General features: G+C 43.9%; 1 protein-coding gene across 1 annotated transcript in view; it reads left to right on the top strand.

Annotated features, from left to right (window-relative positions):
* LOC135888755 (hepatocyte nuclear factor 4-beta-like) overlaps positions 1–14,031 on the top strand; it is a 44,200-nt gene extending 30,169 nt beyond the window's left edge. The window contains exons 4-10 of the mRNA XM_065416534.1: positions 2,090–2,196; positions 3,868–4,023; positions 4,663–4,750; positions 7,205–7,357; positions 10,917–11,201; positions 11,853–11,966; positions 13,895–14,031. Coding sequence (XP_065272606.1) covers positions 2,090–2,196; positions 3,868–4,023; positions 4,663–4,750; positions 7,205–7,357; positions 10,917–11,201; positions 11,853–11,966; positions 13,895–14,031 — 1,040 coding nt within the window. The remainder of the gene's footprint in view (positions 1–2,089; positions 2,197–3,867; positions 4,024–4,662; positions 4,751–7,204; positions 7,358–10,916; positions 11,202–11,852; positions 11,967–13,894) is intronic.
* The last annotated feature ends 9,570 nt before the right edge of the window (positions 14,032–23,601 follow it).

Genomic DNA, 23,601 nt, shown 5'->3' with positions numbered 1-23,601 from the left:
AATTTGAAATAAATCTTTTCTTTATTTACGTCCTTAGTTATGCACCAGCATCCTCGTTTGGTAGATAGTCCATTGAGTAGGAGTGATCTCTTCTACGGAACGATCAGCATCATGTACAAGTCTGCTGGTCTTTTACGGGGAGGGTTACAGAATCCATGGGTTTCTTTAATGCAGTGATCATAGAGATGATTGCTGCTCTTCCTCACCCCAACCCCATCACTGGGAAATCATCCTGGAGACCGAGTCCCAGTACCAGGAAATACAGTACAATCGTTGCTGGGTTCTCCTGATACAGAGGCCCAGACTGGATTTTCCATTGTCACATGTGCAACTAGAGGAACATGGCCAAGTTCTTACCCTTTAAGGACCATCACAGACCTCACTGCTTTCTGCTCCAAGAGCAAGGCACACTTCTTTGACCTTGCCTTCTCTACCAAACACAGAGCACCACATCTATGCATTAAAACAACAACAACAACAAAACACCTACCAAAACAAGATACTCCACTGCACATGCTTCTCACTCTGGGGAGAGGATGAGAAAACAAACAACATGTGGCAGAGATGTAGCCACGTTTCTTAATGCGCTGCTGGAAGGAGCTCAGATACTACGGTGATGAGTGTGGATAAGACTGTGTATAGAACAGGACAGAAATAAAGTAACCCTCCATAGGCACATCACACAACATTTCTCCCAGTGGTGTGAGTGCGGCAAATGGGGTGATGGTTTCAGAGTAGCAGCCGTGTTAGTCTGAATCCGCAAAAAGAACAGGAGTACTTGTGGCACCTTAGAGACTAACAATAGGGTGTGGCAATAGGGGACACAAACCACTGAGAAATGGGACCACATCACGCAAACCTCAAACAACTTCCTATTCATTTCAGGGTCCCATTCAGAAGTCTCTTCCCAGATTTTCAAATGTTCCATGGCGTTTCTGCATCAAATCTCATGGGCTTAGAGCCTGATCTACAGACCATTGAAATCAACGAAAAGATTCCCATTGATTTCTTCAGCCTTTGGATGAGGCTCTTAATCTCTCTCTCTACACCCTTGCCAGCTTGCTCTGCTCATCTTGCACCATCCTCTCTTACTCTTGCTCGCCACTCTTACTTCATGAGTCGCCTCTTCTGCAGCTCTTGGCATCTGGACCCGCCTGCCTGTATTACTTCATGTTGTCAACTCTTGGCCTCATTTTTTCTCCCTGGCTCTGATTTCCCACCCACTTCTGCTCCGATTTGTATGAGACAAGGTGGGAGAGGCAATATCTTTTATTGGACCAGCTTCTGCTGGTGAGAGAGACAAATGGTTGACTTTGTGAAACACTTTGGGGATAGTTTGGAGACAGTGGGACCCAGGCACACAAGTTTATATTCCTGACTCTTCCACTAACCTGCAGGGTGATCTTGGGGAAGTCACGTCATCTCTCTATACCCCTATTTTCCCTTCCATCCTTGACTATTTTCTAGTATCTATTTAGATTGAGAGCTCTTTAAGGCAGGGGGTTGTCTCTTACTGTGGGTTACAATGGGGCTCCAATCTCAGTGGGAGACTCTAGGTTCTACCATAATACAAATAATAAATACCACTGGAACTACTCCATGTGGGTGCAAGGGTCTGTCCATATGGATTTAGTAGCAGAAGTAGGCCCTGAAACTGAAGGGCATGTCACACATGTGCTCTCCTACAGGTAGGACATGCTGGAACACTCATTAGAGAAGCCATTGCAGCCGGTAATCTTTTTGCCCCCTATGCAACATACTCATAAAATTGTTACTAACATTAAAATAACTATTTAAATTGCTGTATGCAGTGCTGTGGTAGCCACGTTGATCCCAGGATATTAGAGAGACAAGGTGAGTGATGTAATACTGTTTGTCGATGAGAGAGTGGTCCAATAAAAGATATTTGCTCACCCACCATGTCTCTCTACTTAAACTGTTGACAGTTTGAATAGTATGTCTTTATTGAGTCATAAAACGACTAGCAAATTGCAGAGTTCTCGATGATAGTAAATAGCCACCACCAGTGATGGCAGGGAAAGGCAATCTCTAATGCATCACGTGACTGTCATTCTTTCTCTCTTTGAAGCTGTGCAGAATGAACGGGACAGGATTAGCATTCGCAGGAGTAGCTACGAGGACAATGGATCCCTGTCAATCACTGTACTGACCCAGGCTGAGGCTATGGCACAGCAGGTATGAAACACATTGACAAGCATTATTAGAAGTGTTTTATAGCCACTTCGGACTGTCAACTTGTCCAACTAAGCAAGGATGAGTCTACTCAGTCCTTGGATGGCACTTAAATGGAACAACTCATTGCAACAGGAAGCAATATTAATGATTTTCTCATGTTCTCTCTGGGTCACTGCTGAACCAGAGCCCAAGCATCCTTATAGGGGGTGTTGTACTACTGGAGGTGCCATATTTCAGCTGAGACACAAAACTGAATTCCTGCCAACTAGAAGACATTAAAGATCCCATCACAACTATTGCAAGAGTTGGGCAACTAGGGTCAGATCCACAAAGGTAGTTAGGCTCCTAACTTTCGCTGAAATCAGGAAGCCTAAATTGCTTTGAGGATCTGGACCCTAGCATCTACATCCTGGCTACAGGTCTGAGCAATTACATTCCGCCTACCAATTCCCCATGGCGGTCCAGTAGGATACGGTAGTCTTCTTCGTTTCTTATCCTAAATTGCTGCATTGCCTTGCTGTCCACTTCATTTGCTTTGTTTCACCCCAGAGGTGGCTGCATTTCAATGATGCATGAAGAAATTCCTGTAGGTACAGTATATAACTTGTTAGGAATTTAGGAGCGTTGGGTTTAAATCCCAGTTTATTAGCTCTTTGCTCTTCTACAATTGTTACCCTAATAATGCTCTTACATTTGCAGATCTTGCATTTATACTGAGGGAAGCCTATCATCTTCTCCTTCCTTCCTTCCTCTTCCCTTACCACATGCTCCAGTTTGAGTTAAGAAAACAACAACAAACAACTAAGGGCATCCTTTTAATTTCCAATACAAATGGTCCTTTTCTTCCACACACCTGGTGCAGATTTTCTTCACATACAAAAATGTTTTCACTTCTTCAAGAATTGCTGCATTCACAACATGCATTAGAGAGCTTCGCCTTTCAGGGCTTGTCTACAGAGGACGTGGGGGCCCGGGCGTGAATCTGAAGTGCAATAACGTATTCATCAAAGGGCCCTATGGACGTTTTAGTGTGCTGCAGCAGTGCCCACAAATGACGTTTCTGGATGGCACGCTAGCACATTGCAGATTCACACCTGGGTTTGCGAGGCCCAAACAAGTCCTTAGTTAACACTGCTGGGCCCATTTGTCGCCACTGACCTTGTAAAAGAGGTAGGGAGATTAATGCATGGGGGTGTTTGTATTTTATAACAAGCTGCTGCTTGGGAGGCTGGGTGAGCTGATTGAGCTGCTTCTTTGGGTCTGCCATATTAAATAATTAGCAGGGCGCTCAGATCCTGTGCTTTTGCTCAAAAGAAAGAAAATCCCTTCGTCAAGTCAGAGGAGTCGGTTGTAAAACACACTGACAATTAGCTGCTCAAGTCACTATGCCTCTGTTGTGACGCAGCGCCACCCGGTGGAGACTGCAAACATTCTTGCGTCATTGATGTTCAACACTGGATCAAACATACAGCTCTCTTCAAATCATTGTGAATGTCAAACGTTATATTTGAAATAGGACAAAATTAATGGCTTTATAGAAACCCCATGTTAACCATAAATCCCGTGATATGTAGGAAACACTTATTAGACTCTTCTTGACCAGACATTTTGTTCAACAAAGCAACACTTAAGCCTGTTCTACATACAAATTCTGCTTTGTTTTTCTTCCAGTACTCAGCTCTGAGTCCAGTGCACAGTGCTGATATTGCGATGAAGAAGGTTGCAACCATCAATGATGTGTGTGAGTCCATGAAACAGCAGCTTTTAGCCCTTGTCGAATGGGCGAAATATATCCCAGCATTCTGTGAACTTCCACTGGATGACCAGGTGAAATAGGGCTCTGTCTCTGTCACTCCCTCAAGCCATTTATATTTAATATATTTATTTAATATAAACACATAGTCCCTGCCCTTTAACATCAAATTGGGTGATATTCAATAGAATTCACCATGTACAGCAAGAAATTCCTTGCAGGAGAGGTGGAATTTTAAAGGGCCAGGCTTTTGTTATTACTAATTAATTAGAAATGATTGCCACCCACTGAAGACAAGAAAAATATTGCATATGATCAGCTGAGCCAGCACTGGGAATGATGGGTCAAAAGGGAGGTTGTATTTTTTCTACCATCATCTGCTGGTAGAAGGGTCCAAGAGCCACTGTTTCCAGGGCAATATCAAATAAAACATGTTCTCCTTTGTTCTTGCTTTGCAAAATGAGTTTTGCTGTAATGTTTTGTAAATGTAATGCTTCTAACAGCTAAAGAGTCAAAGTATAGTCAAGTTAGTGTCAGATTTTGCTCTCAATTATCCCAGGAGTAATTCCATTGACTACAGTGGAGCTATTCCAGATTTGCACTGATTTAAATGAAAGCAGAATTTCCCCCATTCTCTACACATCAATCACCCGACTGTTCCTCTGTCTGCTGTTGAAGTGTAATACGCTCTGTTTCTTTCCTGTAATCTGCAGGTTGTCTTGCTAAGAGCCCATGCAGGAGAGCACCTACTCCTGGGAGTTGCTAAACGGTCAATACCGTATACAGATTTTCTATTATTAGGTAAAATAATATAATTCATTCTTGCTTTGAAGTTTGCACAGATTTACATGCTGGATAATTATTATGTATCCTACCCATCTGCAATTCCCCTTGCATTCAGCTAGCTAAGATATATTTCACCTGTTATGCTTTATGGTGTTAAATTGTTGCTACTTTTCTCCAGAGGTGGCCGCACTGCCATGGTGGATAAAGTCCTCTCTCCATAGAGCTTGTACATCTGTTTGTAAACCAAAGAGTTTGGGGAACTTTCTGGATGTCAGACAATATATAAATAGGCAAGATCATCATTGTATTTTAGCCAACAAACTGTATTGATAATTTAGGCTGCTAGGATGAAATTTTTTTGTTATGACTAAGAAAAATAAATAAATACAAACTAAACTGTGGCCCACTGACATGATAACTTCAGTTACAGAATGACACCAAATTACATGCAAACATGCACCTTCCACCCCTCTGCTTCTATAGCACTGCTAGAATGTCGATATAAAGCTACTCGATTTTGCTTCCCTCCAGGTTTAAATTTAGGCACAATAAGCCTTGTGGCAACCCAGCTTTGGAACACTGGAGGGCAGACTTACAATGAGTTTGGAGGAAGAAACCTGCATGCTTTGCTCTCTGTTAGGTTTATGCCTCTGAGTATCTAATTGACTTGTACAATAAATTATTGTTCCACATTTGCCACAAGGGGGAGGGATAGCTCAGTGGTTTGAGCATTAGCCTGCTAAACTCAGGGTTGTGAGTTCAATCCTTGAGCAGGCCACTTAGGGATCGGGGGCAAAATCAGTACTTAGTCCTGCCTAGTGAAGGCAGGGGGCTGGACTCAATGACCTTTCAAGGTCCCTTCTAGTTCTATGAGATAGGTATATCTCCATATATTATTATAGATTCCATAGCCAGAAGGGACCATTGTGATCATCTAGTCTGACCTCCTGTATAACACAGGCCATAGAACTTCCCCAAAATAATTCCTAAAGCAGAGCTTTTAGAAACACATCCAATCTTGATTTAAAAATTGTCAGTGATGGAGAATCCACTATGATCCTTGGTAAATTGTTCCAATGATTAATTACGGTCACTGTTCAAAATGTATGCCTTATTTTCAGTCTGAATTTGTCTAACTTCAACTTCCAGCCCTTGGATCCTGATATACCTTTCTCTGATAGATTGAAGAGCCCATTATTAAATATTTGTTCCCCAAGTACGTACTTAAAGACTGTAATTGTCACCCCTTAAATTCAGGGCCTTATCTTTGCATCCCAAGGAAAAACCCATAGGACTAAGGGCGAGAAAATCTCCATGAGATTCTCTGTGAGGTGCTTTCTTCCCCATGGTCCATTGAGGGGGGAACAAACAGGTCATGAGGCTGGTTCCCAGACCCCAGGTATTACCAGGATCTGCACAGATACTGAAGGATCAGCAGGAGCCCAGCTACCCTATGCTGCCTAACAGCATTGGTGCTCCAAGAGAGCAGCTCTGATAGGACTTCCACAGTCAGTAGTTTCCATAGGAGCCCTCTTTAAGGAGGATCGTTACTGCCCAGGGCTGTGCTGTCCTGCCAGGGAAATGCCACAGAGCCAGTGGAGAGATGCATCCTCTCGGCCCCATAGAACTCCCACTGCATAGATCCCCAGACTCATGGATAGCTTGGTACTGGCTCAAGGAAAAAGCAAGGGGAGAAATACCGCAGAGACAAGAGATCACTCCTTATCTCCAGACCAGGTGGGGAGACTCATACATGGGTCTTGGAGGCCTTGAGTTTTGGTTCAATGTATTTGTGCTGGAGCTGGAATAGTCAGAAAATTAAAATGATGCTTTAGTTAGAGACAGCATGTAAATGTTACCTCTGCTAATGCATAGTGAATGCTCACTGTTCTACTCAGCATTTTGGCTCTGTCCACACTGCAAAGGGAAGGTGTGATTGCAGCGTGGGTAGGCATACCCATGTCAGCTTTAATCTAGCTAGCATGAGTAACAATAGCAGTGTAGACGTGGTGGCACCAGTTTCAGCACAGGCTAGCAACCAGAATCCAAGCCCCCTGAGGTCCCTGGATAAGTACTTTGCTTGCTAACATGTGCCGCCACATCTACACTGCTATTGTTACCTGTGCTAGCTAAATTACAGCTGACACAGGTATGCATACCATGCTACCATCACCCTGTCACTTTGTGATGTAGACATCCCCTTAGACACTGATGCCTAGAAATTAAGGTGATAGGTCCCTTAGAAATACTAAAGAGAGATTAGAACAAATTTAGATTAGATAGATATTTCCTTGTAATTTAAGATGGTGTTTTCTTCTATCATCTAAAAACAGGCAAGATTATCCATAATCATGTGCTGCATTCTGCAAATATGGCTGTCGGTATCTGAAGAAATGGGTGATTTTGTAATGCACCATGTCCAAAGAACTGGTGTAAATGGCTGATACTGATGGTTTTTCATCTCCTCAGGAAATGATTTCATCATTCCAATGCACTGCCCAGAACTGGAAATTGCTCGCGTAGCCATTCGAATCCTGGATGAGTTGGTAAAGCCCTTACGTGACATCCAGGTTGATGACAATGAGTATGCGTGCCTCAAAGCAATCATATTTTTTGACCCAGGTAAGTGTCTCAGATTTACCAAACCACTATCATCAGTGGCAGATCGTGGGATTCCAAGAGAAGAATCTTGAGAGAAATAAAATGGCACATAAATGGGTGGAGTGAGGGGTCCGGTCTGGGGAGAAAAAAAATGGATCATTTATGGCATTTCTTGAAAATGCCAGTATTGTTGATCCTCCTCCATTTTGTGGTGCTCCATTCCCTCATCTCCCCTAAGAAGCCTAATTGCAAGGTTTGTAAGTATTAAAGCAGAAATGATGGGATTTGTCATTAGGTCAAGGATTAGGAATCCCAGAATCTGTATTCTATCTTGGCTACTAATGACAGCGCCCAGGCTGCAGTTATGCTTTTCAGTTGGCTCTCAGCTGTAAAGGAGTAATGCTTAGCAGTGCATTAGCAGGCAAGCGAAAACTGGCCTTTTCCTGCAGACATCTCTATTCTTTGCAAAGCATTAGCTCCAGCCCGAGAGACATGCAAAACCTTACAGAACCTGCAGGAACTGAGCTCCTTCCAGAGTTTGGCCTCACTTAGTGATGTATATCAATAGAAAATGAGGACATGCATGCCTATATTTAATTTTTCTGTGAATTAACCAAGCAACAGAATGGGGATTAAATCGGGGCTGGGAGGGAGCATAAAATTCACAAATGGTTAGGCCATGAGAAGTGTTGATTGCCTGCAGTTTCCGTCAACATCAGGAAGGATGCTGCAACGTCTCACGCTCAGAGTACAAAATGACAGAATAAAGAAAAGATTTGGGGAAAAGAGACCGGGAAATTAGGGCCTGGTCTGAAGCCCGTCAGAACGAATGGGAGTCTTTCCGCTGCCTTCAGTGGCTTTGGAGTAGGCTCCAAGTGAGACAAATGAAGACACATTCCACGGTTTGTGAGAGCATTACAAATGGGCGGGGCTCTAAAAAATAACACTCGTTTGGTGTCTTATCACTGATTAGAGTTGAGTTGTTTGACCAAAAGTTGCTGAACGCTGGGCTAGACTCAACAGGGGGAATAATACAAAGAGCAAGCCATGAATGAAGGGGATAGGATGGGGCCACCTCGCGTACAAGAAAAGAGGAGTGCACATCAAAGGCATGGCCTGCAGTAGAACTTTAGAGACCTGCTGCTTTCCTAGCTCACATGGTCTTGAACAGTTGTGTTTTTACTATAACCCCTTGCTGAGTGCGATCCATCCATCCTTCTGTCCCTTCCCCCACACCTATCTTTTACTCACATGGCCCCCATTACTGTACTATCTGAGCCCTTCACAACACTCCTCTGAGTCAGAGAAGTGCTTTTATCCCCATTTTACAGCTGGAGAACTGAACCTAGGCCAACGCCAAATGAGACATTCTTCTATTGGCACTTACCTGTCACCGTATGTGTCTTCAACTCATTTCTCATCCTGGCCCTGAGCCGTTTCCTGTGTATCTGGAGGGCTGCAGCCTTGAAGCAACATACCTAATGGAAGAGGTCTCCTTAGTCCATACTCTTCATGACTGTCCTGAACAGACTAAACTGCAGGCACGCAGCCCTACCTACCTCTCCTTAAACATTGGAAGTTGCTTCAATTCTTTGGGACAGTCTGTATGAAATTTCCAAACAGCCTAAAACCACCTGGATTGGAGTAAGAAAAGATTTGTTAGGAACATACAGAGAAAATCCAATTAAAATAATAGAAATGCGCTGCATATCACATCTAGACTTATACGCTGCAAAAGCTAAGGCAGATACCAGAAGTACCATCTCCATTAGTTACAGTATACAAAGCCTCTTTCCTGGTCCAGCAGGGCAGTGTATTTCAGACCCAGTCTGTGGTTTGAGGTGCCCTGAGCATCATCTTTTCTTGTGTGATCCCGCAGTTAGCCCTTTCAGGTTACTGTGCCATTCCCACAAAGATATTTGCACAGTTGAAGTCCCCTAGGACGATAGGATGGTCTCTCATGAAGCATGCACTGGATGGCTCCAAAATCCATTCAGGATTATTTTCACTACGTAGGATAGATAGTTTTTGATCCCGATTTCCCTTTACTATTCTACATAGGTTTTTATACTGAGCTCATCACTGTAGTATCTGAGCACCTGCCAGTATTGCATTAAGAAATGTGACTACACAGCTGTCACACGTTGTTTGTTCTCTCAGCCTCTCCCGAGGTGAGAAGCTTGTACAGTGGGGGTGTCTTCGTTTTTTTTTTTAAACTATAAATATAGTTGTTGCTTTGTTTTGCTGTTAAAGAAGGCAGGTCAAAGAAATGTGCTTTGCAGCAGAAATGGAAATTGGTACGGTGTGGGAAGGTCTTTAGTTACTGGGGGAGTTCATGCCGCAGTCTCAGACCAGCCCCCCCGAGAAAGTTGTGTCTCCCCCACACAGATGAGCTTTATTCTTATTGTTGAGAGTTCCATTGTGCCAAAGGAGGGGAGTTGTCAACTGCAGTTTTTATCCTGAAGCTTTAAAACAATCTTTCAGATTTCCTGTGCCCAGGCTGTGGAGTGCTTTGAAGATAGGGGGAAAGATTCTGAATTTAACTAGAAAATCTACGGGGAATCTATTGAAAATCTGTACATTTACACGAGGCATTCATACAACAGCTGTTTCTCAGCTCCATCTTCACAATCTATTTCCCCACAGGCCTCTCCACCCCAAGGAACACCCTTTGTTTTACCTAAAAATCCTGGCCATGATTTTGAAAAATAAAAGACAGGCCCCTACATTCATATTTATGCCCCAAAGGAAGTGGCCTGGTTTTTCAGAAAGGCCGAGCATGCACTAAATTCAATGGCAGTGGCTGGGTCCTCAGCACTTCGCCCACTTCTTTTGGGGCATAAATAATTTTAAGCTCCTGTTTTTCCTATCTTTGCCTTTGCTTGCTAACATGGGTGGCAGGTGAACCCCCCCTTCAGGGAGGCTAGCCCACCAGCCCCATCCCTTCCACCTGAGGCCACAACCCCCATGGCCGGAGGAGCCCAGAGCCCCTGCTCCTGCAGCCGGAGGCACCCCGGCTGGCCTGCCCCAGCCACCCCAAGCCACTGGCCGGCCTGCTCCAGCCGTGCTGGCCAGCCCAACCCCCAGGCCGGCCCCAGCACCAGGCTACTGGCCAGCTCCAGCCTGAGCTGCCCCTGGTGGGCCGGCTGCTGGTGGGCCCGAGCCCTGAGCTCCAGGCCACCCTGACATCTTCAGGGGAGAGGGATGGCGGGACAGTGTGTGGGAGGGGCCATAGGCCTGGGTTAGGGGAGGCTTAGCCTCCCCTGGCCTCTGATACCCGCCCCCCATGCTTGTTAATCATCCTACCCGCAGGAACCAAACTCCTATTTTCCTACCATTCCCTTTAGACATTGCTCTGCTCTCTGTGGGATGTGAACTATTGACAGACTAACATTGAGCTGCCACGTTACTCTGGAGACATTCCAACTTCTAGGCTAAAGGAGAAATATTTTTTTTAAAAAGTCACTTGCCATAGAGGTATATTTAATCTTTTCTTCTAGAGTCTGGATGATTGACAGAGCTGTTCCAGCTTGTGTGTGTGTGGATGGGTGTAAATTGTTTGCATCTTTCTACCTCCCAGACTGTAAAGGCCTGAGCGAGCCTGGGAAGGTGAAGAACATGCGATTCCAGGTGCAGGTCAACCTGGAGGATTACATCAATGACCGGCAGTACGACTCTCGAGGGCGGTTCAGCGACATTCTTCTCCTCCTGCCGCCACTCCAGAGCATCACCTGGCAAATGATAGAGCAGGTCCAATTCATGAAACTCTTTGGCGTGGCGAGGATTGACAGCTTGCTGCAAGAAATGCTTCTGGGAGGTACGACCCCACTGAGACCCTCTTTCTTACCTGCATGCCTTGAAAACCGTGAGTATTTCAAAGGCCTTAACAACAGTCCTAGCACCAATGCCATATTTAGGGATGCCCCAGGAACTTTTCAGATTGATCAAATTAAAGAGACTTTGGAGCCAGATCAGAGGTTGATATAAATTGGCATAGCTGTATTGAAGGTGGTGGAGCTATGGTGATTCATACTAGCTGAGGATCTGACCTTTTTTCATTAGCGCATGGATGGAACTGACCCCCCCCCACACACACACACACACCTCCAAGGGTACAACATTTTGTATTAATACAAAAAGTAAATTGTAACCTTGTGAGAACATCATATTCAGGGCTGAACTGGGGGCACCTGCAAACAGTGTGGTCAGCCATTGCCACGGATGAGTAGCCAAAATGCTGGAGCTGGGAGCAGCAGAAATCAAGTTCTTTTAGGTAACTAAGCAGACAGTGGCATAGTTGGAAATGGTGGGGTGCCCCAGGAGAGAGGGGAGCAGGAGGAGGGGACACAGGGAACTGAGGAAATTGGGGATATAGTTCTCCTGGTCATCCCGCTACAAGCAATTCTTCCACTCCCTGTACAAATATGTGACATGCCTCGGGTCATCGGAATGCTTCTGCTGGTTTTTAGTTTAATAACGATGGGGAGAATGACTTCTTTTCCATGCTCCTATGCAGGAACCACTCTTGATGTACAGTACCAATCAGGACCTTCCAACCTCGACCTGGAGCCTCTGTCAGGACACGCAGCTTTAACAAACATGAGTTCTGTGATTCACACAGTTCCAAACCGTAGGTGTCCATCTTTATGCTATTGGCAGGCATAGTGCGGGGATTGGGTAGGAAGCTGCTGGGCCTATAAGCTTAGTTTGATTTTTTAAGCATCACGCTTAGACTTTGTGGGGCTAAATGGGACCTGTCGTGTTAGATCCAGCAGCAGGAGACAAAATAGGGGTCCAAACCTCAGGATCCTTCCTGGCAAAACTGCCACTGAAGGCAAGGGGAGAACTTTAGACATAGGTCCAAGATGCACTGGGCCTTACATCTCACTATGCCCTGTTATGACAGTGTCATCATTCCACTTATAATTTAAGAGAATATTCACAATCAACACCCCAAGCATTCAAAAATCATGAGTCACCCCCCACCCTATCCCTCCAAATTATGAGATTTTAAAAATACATTCCAAGTCCTTTTTATTTGCCTTCTAGTTTTTGCACCTTTAGGTTACACATTCCCAGGTTTCTTCCACAACCACGAGGACAAGAAACTTACTTTTTATACATGAAAGCTGAATCCAGGAGCAGGGATTTTAAGACCACCAAATAGCACGAGACTCTCAATAAAAAGCAGGAGCATGGGCAACGCTATTTTATATGCGCAAAGGTAGAAGTGTAAACATTCAGAAAGTAGGGCACACAGCAGCCAGTGCGATCTGTTTTATTACATGCAAAGTAAATTGTCAGCAAAATAGAAATTATACCATTCATCCTGCGCGAAAGGCCAGTTCCTAGGTGTAGAATCTTTAAAGCTTCCAGTAAACTTTTGTTGAGGTTTTTTAAGAAAGCCCATTATTAGGCAACTGATTTTATTATTCCTTTCATGGTAGCTTAAGGTTGGTATTCACTGAATTGGCAAATGGCCCTAATTCTGTCCCGCTTACATTTTTTCCATAGCACGGACTGCAACTTAATAGAAACGCTGTGGACAACTGGCCCTCCCCATTCCCACAAACCACCTCTTCCGCTCATACTCACATTTCCTGTCTCGTAGCAACGACAGCAAATGTGTGGATGGAAAACTAATTAGCAATAATGTCTGGAAGATAGTTTAGCTCAATTTTCGATGCTATTTAACAGCTAGGCACAACAAGGAGAGCCAGCATCATGTGACCAGTTAGCACTCTGCAGCTTACCACTGGTTCACAGAGCACAATATGAGAGCCACTGCTCTAATTAGAGATCAGCACTTTGAAGTGGGAACACAGTTTCCCAAGTACTATTTATAAGACAATGCAGTACGTTGCTTGGTGAAACTCCTAATAACCCACCCTCCACCAAGTCCCTGATCATAAAGTGAAAGGGGGAAGAGGCTACCTGCATTCACAACAGGCTACCACCCCATTTTGGTACCACCTGTCCTCCCAAGTGTTTTGCTGCGAGTCGAGAGCTGGATTCAGTTCCTCAGATCGCATGTGGCACTCCGGACAACTCATTTAGTCTCTCGATGCCTCAGTTCCCCCATCTGTGAAATGGGGATGATAAGACTTACCTCCCTTATGCAGTGTGTTGAGAGTGGTTGCTGAAGAACACTAAGAACAGGTTATTAAAATGAGGCTATTAGCACTTCCCTACCTTGCAGAGGTATTGTGAGAATAAATGTGTTAAAGACTGAGGGGCTCAGACACTTAGGAACTTACATGGTCCCCACTACCAAAGAGTCATTTCCTAAATACAATGATCTAATAATTTTTTTTTTAAATTTTGTTATGAAAAAAGGTATTAAAGCTAGCACATCTTCAGTTATTTCATAAAGGCAACTCAAGATAGTCAAGAAACTATGCTTATGTACTACATTTAGTGCTATTCATGAACTTGCATCTACCCCACCATCTTGATTCTTGCGACTCTACTTTGGTGTCTTTAACCAGGTACCGTGCTATTAAAAACATTGTCTCCCAATATGTTTTAATTCTTTGTTTTTATTTTTCTCCCTTGCAGCATCTCCAGAAACATCCCTTCCTTCTCCGTCTACCAGCACAGGAAGCGAAGACTACAAACTAGGCCCAACCGCAGGGCCAGAGGCCGTTGTGAAAATACTGCCTCAGACCATCGTACCCAAGCAAGAGATTTTATAAGGGACAGGAAAAGAAGCCAACAGCAATACCCAATGTCCCTATGTAAAGTTAAACCATCCCTGCTTTCTGCCATGGCAATGCCCAGCAATTGCCTACTTATAACGAGATCTGATGATGACACCCTTTCCTGTCAGTGATTAAAATGGCACTGTCATTAGACTGTGGCTCACCAATGTTCTCTATCATCACCCTCTTTACTGGAGCAGCCCGGACTTGAAGCTGTTGTTCATTTTAGAACCACCAAGGCTGTAAGCTCGTTGGAGCAGGGACTTCTTACTTCATGTTTGTACAGCACTGGGGGGGCCCTGACTACAGAAATATAAATAAGTATCTCATATAGCTATTGTTGATTGCTAATGAGCATGCTATACCTCAAATAGAAACAGACCTTCTCACACTGCCTATTAAAAGTTGAAGTACATGCCCATCACTCCTGCTGTCCTTCAAGCTAAATCTAGAAAGCCTGTCTGAAGCATAGATCAGAGATGCTCTTTATAACCTACAGGAGATTATGGCTTCCTTATGCCACACAGACCTGGTATTGTACAAGATTTTTATGCTGTTATTTACTACCATATAATGCTGTGGATTATGAGTCACGGACCTTAAATTTAGATTAACCTGTGCTTAGGGCTGTTCAGGTTTCAAGAACTGTTATATTTTAATAGCTGAAGCCCATATTTGGTCTGTGCTAAACATCCCGGGAAGGAGTGTTCTTTATTCTGATTCTAACAAACTTGCTGTACTATGCAGGAGGCAGTATTTGTTTATACATCTGGAACCCAGCTACTGCATTTCGATACTTCCATTAGGTCTTTTATAAATCTAATGTGTTGGTAGGAGAGCTGATCATGACATTGTAGGTAATACTTGGGAACAATGCAACTGCTAATAAGTGTAAGGAACCAACAAAATAGGCTTGCCAAAGTATTTGCTTGTACTATGCACATGCAAACATCTTGGCTTCATACCATATCTGGAAAAAAGTGAGTCTTAAAACATGAAGATCCTTTCCCTAGCATGTAGATATAGTTTTGCTGTAGCTTCATGGAGCAGACAGTATGCAAACATCCTTTAAAAACAAAAAACAAAACAAAACAAAAAAAACTTCACAGCCCTGAATTATAGACTTATATATATATATATATAAGCAGCTCTCCCAAGGATCTGTCACTGAACTATATATTTGAAAAAATGTTATTCTGTGCTTTTACATCATGGGGTATCACTGTACTTAATGTGTAATTCCTAAGTTAGCCAGGCTCCAACTACTTCAAATAACCAATGTATACAACAAAAGTATTCTTAAAAAGCAGCCAAACACCACCTTAGTTGGCTGCCTACATTGATCAACAGTACATTAAAGACCACTAACCGCAACCCTTTTTTTGTTTTTTACATAGACAAAAGTTCACTGAACTTTTAACATGCTTTTGGAGGAATAGGAATAAGCTCACAGTTGAAAAGAATGAACTTGTTATTAATACTGCTGTCTTCCAACAGCAGCTAGTTCCCCCACTTTAATGATTTGTGAGTCTTTTCCAGTGTTGCACAAAGACGGATACTCAAGGGTTGAATTTCTGCTATGAACCCAATTTGTAATATAACAGTATATGTACTTTTTGTTCCTCAAATTTGCACTCTGTGAAATTGCCTTCGATGCCAATAAGCTAGAAGAATATTTTGATTTTAGTTTGTGCATCAACAACCAACCTTTCAGTATAAAAGGTGCATTGTGTACAAACATAGCATTATGTACTTCCATTCCCCTCTCTTCCCTCATGTACACAAAGCTCATGTATTGGTAATGAATGAAATGTAGCTAAATATAAATCTATCAAGTGAGCAAGTTCCATTCTTTGAAGATTGTTAATATGGTAATGTATAAACCAGGGGTCGGCAACGTTTGGCATGCAGCTTGCCAGGGTAAGCACCCTAGCGGGCCGGGCCAGTTTATTTACCTGCTGATGCGGCAGGTTCGGCCGATCGCGGCCCCCACTGGCCGCGGTTCGCCGTCCCGGGCCAATGGGGGTGACGGGAAGCCGCGGCCAGCACATCCCTCGCCCGCGCCGCTTCTCGCTGCCCCCATTGGCCCAGGACGGCGAACCGCGGCGAGTGGGGGCCGCGATCGGCCGAACCTGCCGCATCAGCAGGTAAATAAACTGGCACGGCCCGCCAGGGTGCTTACCCTGGCAAGCTGCATGCCAAACGTTGCCGACCCCTGGTATAAACAAAGCTCAGATGGAAAGGCTCCACATTCTGATTTACTTTGTTTTTGCGAATCATTTTAGTAGCAAGTTGCTCAAGTTTCTGCACTGATTTTCCTGAGCATATGCTTTCTCTAAAGATTTTCACCCAAAGCATATAAAGGTTAGAAAAACAAACTGATGTTGGTAAGCATGCAAGTAATATATGCCAACCTGTTTAATTGGACATAGCCACAAAGCCACGCTATAGCTTATAAGCATTGTGTAATTAGCACTTTATGGCTCAATAGGATGGGGGGAAATATTTTGCTATGGCAACATACTGATATTTGATCTTGTAAATACATTTAAAGAAGATATCACATTAAATCTTTGCAAATTGGTTGTTAGCATCTCATTACTAAAAACACTGTGTTCTTATCTGTTAAAAAAAAACCACACTGCTCAGGGTTGGAATGATTTTTCACAAGGAAACACCCTCTTGGGCCTTTCCACACACCCCCTTCCCCCCACCTACCAAGAGCACAGGCCTTTCAAAAAGAAAAAATCTAATGTATTTGTTAAGGTGTATTCAAATATGCTTTGGAAGTTGTTATAGCACGTGCTGTACCAGATTTCTGGATTTTCTTTTTTAAATAAAGGTGCAAGAATGAATTTTGAGACCTTCCTATACTTTGACAGCATGTCTACTGCTTTACTGAAAGAAACAGATGTCCTAGAAAGCACAGTGTTACCTCTTCTTTCATGTTTTATTTTTGTCTTTTACATAACAGATCAAAGCATGTGGAAAATATTAAGGTACAGTCTTGTGTATACTTCAACTTCTTACTATATTATAGACCCAAGGGAAACTATTGAAATATTCAGTACACAGTAAGTTTTCACTTATATTAATGACTAGACTATGCAACTGTGATGTGTGGTGGTGACCATCCACTTTGTTATTTTGGTACTAAATACCGTTGCAATACAAGTTACTCTGATTTGCTACTGTGGGACTGCTGGAAAATGTTGAAAGGACTGCTACTAGCAGTACCTATTTCTATAAGAAATTCAGAACATAACCAGAAAGCTAGACCTGAATATAGACATTTCAGCCCAAGACACATTTTCAAAATAAAAAGCAGGAGTCTTTTTCATCATATTCTATTTGCATTGCAAAGAAGTTTAATTGCCACTTGAGGCACATGGCAACATACAGAATGAAAAAATGTGAATGCAGAACAGGTGATCATCAATATGTTCATGTGCTCACTTATTAAGAGACTCCATCTACCGTGTTTAATTTCTACCTTAATTAGCCACATTCAGGTAACGTATTAAGAACATTTTCAGTGCGCACAGTTCTAGAACATTTTTCCTCTGCTGAAGTAATCATCAGCCCTGAAGACAGTTGAGCATTATGACAGCACTGAGAAACTAATGGAGAAGGTATTTAAATGAATACATGACAGCTTCCTCTAGGATATGGAAAGATGTTTTTGGACAAACTGACACTAGTCTCAGCCGCAGTTCAAGATTTCAGAAAAGGAGTATGAAATAGACCACATTACTTCTAAATCAGTTCTCAAACAGGTTCTCAAACTGTGGGTCACAACCCTGTTTTAATGGGATCACCAGGGCTGGCGTTAGCCTTGCTGGGGCCTGGACCTGAGGACAAACCTGAGGTCTTCAGGTTATAGGCCCCCTTGGGATTTGGCTTTGGCCCCCCCACCCAGGGTGGAGGGGCCTCAGGCTTTGGCCCCTCCCACCCAGGGCAGCACAGCTTGGGGGGTGGGGCACTTAGGCTTCAGTCCCCCTTCCTGGGGTCATGTAGTAATTTTTGTGGTCAGAAGGGGGTCGCAGTACAACAAAGTTTGAGAACCCCTGATCTAAATTAAACCAGCAAAGGATAAATTGGCTAGTTCCAGCTATGGAGTTTCTATTTCAGCTGAAGGAGGACACATGACCCGGGCAGACACGCTAACAGGGCTTGAGGTAGAGCACTACAAATAGCACTGCCGACATTTCAGCTCAGCCAGAAGTTCAGGCTCTCAAGTCCACCCAACCTCCTAGGCTTGAAAGCCTGAGCTAGAACATCCACGTTGCTATTTTGTGTGTACTAGCTCAAGCCTGTCTAAACGGGCTGGAAGACTCGCTCCCAGCTGCAGTGTAGACATAGACATACCTTTATAGACAAACGTGACTACAGTACGGCTTAACTACTCGTGTATGAACTTCTCAAAATCAGAAATTGTTAAAACGTGCTACAAAATACAATTAAAAAGTGTTCGCACAAGTTTATATAAATGCATTTAAGGTCATTTTCTATACAAGCTGCCATGAATGAAGAAAGGATCAAATGATGGGAGCCTTCACAGCTTTGTAAATAAACCAGAGACTTGAGTCAGCTAGTGCAAAGGAAGAGGCTGCATTGGTTTGGATAAGGTTTTAATTACCGATTAGCAAACCAGGAGGCAGGTTTTGCCTCAGAAGCCATTTTAGCAGACATCTGAAACCTGAACAAAAGTACGCCAAGCAGAAGTCTTGCAATGAGTCTTCTTTAGTGCCTAGTTTTCAAGAGTTTACTGAAATATCCCAATTATCAAAGTATTCATGTTAAAGAAAAGCCACTACTTGATTTTCAAAGCTTGTTTTATGATGCTTCAAAGGGACAGTTACAGTATTAACTGGTACTGGTTTTAAAGCCTTCTCCAGGAAGCCACAGGTAAAATATCAAATGGTAGTTTGTCTTACCTTAAGGTAAGATTTCCCCCCCTCTGCACTCTCAAGAGCTTTTGCCTCCTCCCCATCTTTTATTCCTCCCCTATCATTAAGTCTATACTAAAGACCATCTTATATGGTCTTCAATATAAACGGAAAAGGTAGGTTGCAGTTTATACACCAATGCGAGAAGCCTAGGTAACAAAATGGAGGAATTGGAGCTCCTGGTCCGAGAAATGAGACCAGATATCGTAGGAATAACTGAAACGTGGTGGAACGGTAGTCATGACTGGAGTACAGGTATGGAAGGGTATGTGCTGTTTAGGAACGACCGGAACAAAGGTAAAGGTGGGGGAGTAGCATTGTATGTCAATAATGAGGTAAACTGTAAAGAAATAATAAGTGATGGAATGGATAAGACGGAGTCTGTCTGGGCAATACTCACATTGGGTAAAAAAACTACTAGAGCCTCCCCTGGGATAGTGCTTGGGGTGTGCTATAGACCGCCGGGATCTACCCTGGATATGGACAGGGAACTCTTTAATGTTTTTAGGGAAGTAAATACTAATAGGAACTGTGTAATCATGGGAGACTTTAACTTCCCGGATATAGATTGGGAAACAAATGCTAGTAACAATAATAGGGCTCAGATTTTCCTAGACGTGATAGCTGATGAATTCCTTCATCAAGTAGTTGCTGAACCGACGAGGGGGGATGCCATTTTAGACTTGGTTTTGGTGAGTAGTGAGGACCTCGTTGAGGAAATAGTTGTAGGGGACAACCTTGGCTCGAGTGATCATGAGCTAATTCGGTTTAAACTAAATGGAAGGATTAACAGAATTAAATCGGAGACTAGGGTTTACGATTTCAAAAGGGCTAACTTTAATAAATTAAGATGACTAATTAGGGAAGTGGATTGGACTAACATATTTATGGATCTAAAGGCGGAAGGCACCTGGGATTATTTCAAGTTGAAGTTGCAGGAGCTGTCGGAGGCCTGTATCCCGAGAAAGGGAAAACGGATCGTAGGCAGGAGATCTAGACCAAGCTGGATGAACGAGCGTCTCAGAGGGGTGATTAAGAAAAAGCAGAAAGCGTACAAAGAGTGGAAGAGGGGAGGGATCAGCAAAGAAACCTACCTGATTGAGGTCAGAGCATGTAGAGATGGAGTGAGAAAGGCCAAAAGCCGTGTAGAGTTGGACCTTGCGAGGGGAATTAAAACCAATAGTAAGAGGTTTTATAGCCATATAAATAGGAAGAAAACAAAGAAAGAAGAAGTGGGACCGCTGAAGACTGTAGATGGAGTGGAGATTAAGGATAATCTAGGCATGGCACAATGTCTAAACGAATATTTTGCATCGGTCTTTAATGAGGCTAATGAAGGGTTTAGGAATAGAGGCAGCGTGACAGAGGGGAATAAAGGAGGGGGGGTTGACATTACAGTCCCCGAGGTAGAAGCAAAACTCGAACAGCTTAACGGGACTAAATCGGGCGGACCGGATGATCTTCATCCGAGAATATTAAAGGAACTGGCGCGAGAAATTGCAAGCCCGTTAGCGATAATTTTTAATGAATCTGTAAACTCGGGGGTGGTACCGTTGGACTGGAGAATAGCTAATGTGGTTCCTATTTTCAAGAAGGGGGAAAAAAGTGACCCGGGTAACTACAGGCCTGTTAGTTTAACATCTGTAATATGCAAGGTCTTGGAAAAAAATTTGAAGGAGAAAGTGGTTAAGGACCTTGAGGTCAATGGCAATTGGGACAAATTACAAGATGGTTTTACAAAAGGCAGATCGTGCCAAACCAACCTGAGCTCCTTCTTTGAGAAAGTAACAGATTTTTTAGATAAAGATAATGCGGTGGATCTAATATACCTCGATTTCAGTAAAGCGTTTGATACGGTACCGCATGAGGAATTATTGGTTAAATTGGAAAAGATGGGGATCGATATGAAAATCCAGGGGTGGATAAAGAACTGGTTAAAGGGGAGACTGCAGCGGGTCGTACTGAAAGGTGAACTGTCAGGTTGGAGGGAGGTGACCAGTGGAGTTCCTCAAGGTTCGGTTTTGGGTCCGATTTTATTTAATCTATTTATTACTGACCTCGGAACCGAATGTAGAAGTGGGCTGATAAAGTTTGCGGATGACACAAAGTTGGGAGGTATTGCCAATTCGGAGAAGGATCGGGATATCCTGCAGGGAGACTTGGATGACCTTGTAAATTGGAGTAATAGTAATAGGATGAAATTTAATAGTGAGAAGTGTAAGGTGATGCATTTAGGGATGACTAACAAGAATTTTAGTTATAAGCTGGGGACGTATCGGTTGGAAGTAACGGAGGAGGAGAAGGACCTCGGAGTCCTGGTTGATCGCAGGATGACTATGAGTCGGCAATGTGACATGGCCGTGAAAAAAGCTAATGCGGTCTTGGGCTGCATTAGGCGAGGTATTTCTAGTAGGGATAAGGAGGTGCTGCTTCCGTTATACAAGGCGCTGGTGAGACCTCATTTGGAGTACTGTGTGCAGTTCTGGTCTCCCATGTTTAAAAAGGATGAGCTCAAACTGGAACGGGTACAGAGAAGGGCCACTAGGATGATTAGAGGAATGGAAAACCTGTCGTATGAAAGGAGACTCGAGGAGCTCGGTTTGTTTACCCTACCCAAAAGGAGGCTGAGGGGGGATATGATTGCTCTCTTTAAATATATCAGAGGGATAAATACCAGGGAGGGAGAGGAATTATTTCAGCTTAGTACTAATGTGGACACGAGAACAAATGGATATAAACTGGCCGTCGGGAAGTTTAGGCTTGAAATTAGACGACGGTTTCTAACCGTCAGAGGGGTGAAGTTCTGGAATAGCCTTCCGAGGGAAACGGTGGGGGCGAAAGACCTCACTGGCTTTAAGATTAAGCTTGATAAGTTTATGGAGGGGATGGTTTGATGGGATAATGTGATTTTAGTCAATAAGTCAATAACGTGCCATCGCTCGTAATTAGTATCAAAGGTCAATGTGGGTCTGGCTGGAGAATCTTGCCCGCATGCTTGGGGTTCTGCTGATCGCCATATTTGGGGTCGGGAAGGAATTTTCCTCCAGGATAGATTGGCAGAGGCCCTGGAGGTTTTTCGCCTTCCTCCGCAGCATGGGGCAGGGGTCGCTTGCTGGAGTATTCTCTGCGACTTAAAGTCTTTAAATCATGATTTGGGGACTTCAACAGCTGAGTCAAGGGAGAGAATTATTCCAGGAGTGGGTGGGTCAGATTTTGTGGCCTGCATCATGCGGGAGGTCAGACTAGATGATCATAATGGTCCCTTCTGACCTTAAAGTCTATGAGTCTATGAGTTTAAAGAATAGTTCAAAGAGTCTCATGTATGGAAAGAGCCAACCCCAGATGTATTGGTGCTCCCAGTAGAGAGCAGTTTGGTTCCTCCCATGCCCACCAAAATGGGTCCCTCATCTCTTTCCCTTCTTCAAGTGGCTCATCATTCTCTTCTTCTACCCTTTCCTTCTATAAGGCAGAAAACTTTTCTTCTTGCTGGCCAGCCTCCCACTCCTGATGCTAGTGTTTGGAATGGTCACCTGGAACACATTGTACACAGCTTCTTGGGAATGGCAGAATTACAGCTATTGTCTGAAACGATATGCCAAGGCAGCTGCCGATCCAGAATACATCTACCCCACACCCCCTATTTAGGGAAAAAAAGCCAAATGAATTGGCAACATCTGAGAGGACAAGTTAATTTTTGGCCTGTTTGAGTCAGTTGCAGTTTGGTACCTTACTTTCCCATCCTGATTGGTGGAAAGGAAGTAGGCAAAGGTGAGCAATATTTCAATATGCCAATTTGTGCAAAGTCATTAACAAAAATGGATTTTTAATCCCAGAAGAGGTTTTAAAACAGGTTACAAAGTACTAGTGAACAGACATTAGTGCACATCTTTGCCAACCCAGTATACTTTGAAGTGAGAAGAGATAATATGCAATCTATACTCAGATATACAATTTACAAGAACGCAAAATATTATTCCCTAAGTATCCCACACTATTTAAAGTTATCCATGCACCCTGCACCCCCCGACCTCCACCTGTCACTTACCTTACATTTTTAATTGTATGTATTGCATGGCTAGGAAGAGGTAAGGATACATTTTATCAAGAAATACAGATTACCACAACCATGTGATCATAGAACTGGAAGGGACCTCGAGAGGTCATCTAGTCCAGTCCCCTAGCACTCAAGACAGGACTAAGTATTATCTAGACCAGAGGTGGGCAAACTACAGCCCAGGGGCCGTATCCAGCCCTTCAGATGTTTTAATCCGGCCCTCGAGCTCCCGTCAGGAAGTAGAGTCTGGGGCTTGCCCCGCTCCGGTGCTCCAGCCGGGGAGCGGGGTTGGTGGCTTGTCCCACTCCGCGCGGCTCCCAGAAGCAGCGGCATGTCCCCTTTCCGTCTCCTATTTGGAGGCGCGGCCAGGTGGCTCTGCACACAGCCCCACCCGCAGACGCCACCCCTGCAGCTCCCATTGGCCGGGAACCACGGCCAATAGGAGCTGCGGGGGGAGGGGGCTGCAGATAGGGCAGCGCGTAGAGCCGCCTGGCTGCGCCTCCACATAGGAAATGGAGGGGGGACATGCCATTGTTTCTGGGAGCTGCTTGAGGTAAGTGC

The sequence above is a fragment of the Emys orbicularis genome, chromosome 14 (genome assembly GCF_028017835.1).
Source record: "Emys orbicularis isolate rEmyOrb1 chromosome 14, rEmyOrb1.hap1, whole genome shotgun sequence".
NCBI classification, from domain to species: Eukaryota; Metazoa; Chordata; order Testudines; family Emydidae; genus Emys; species Emys orbicularis.
This window is presented reverse-complemented; position numbering and strand designations above follow the sequence as displayed.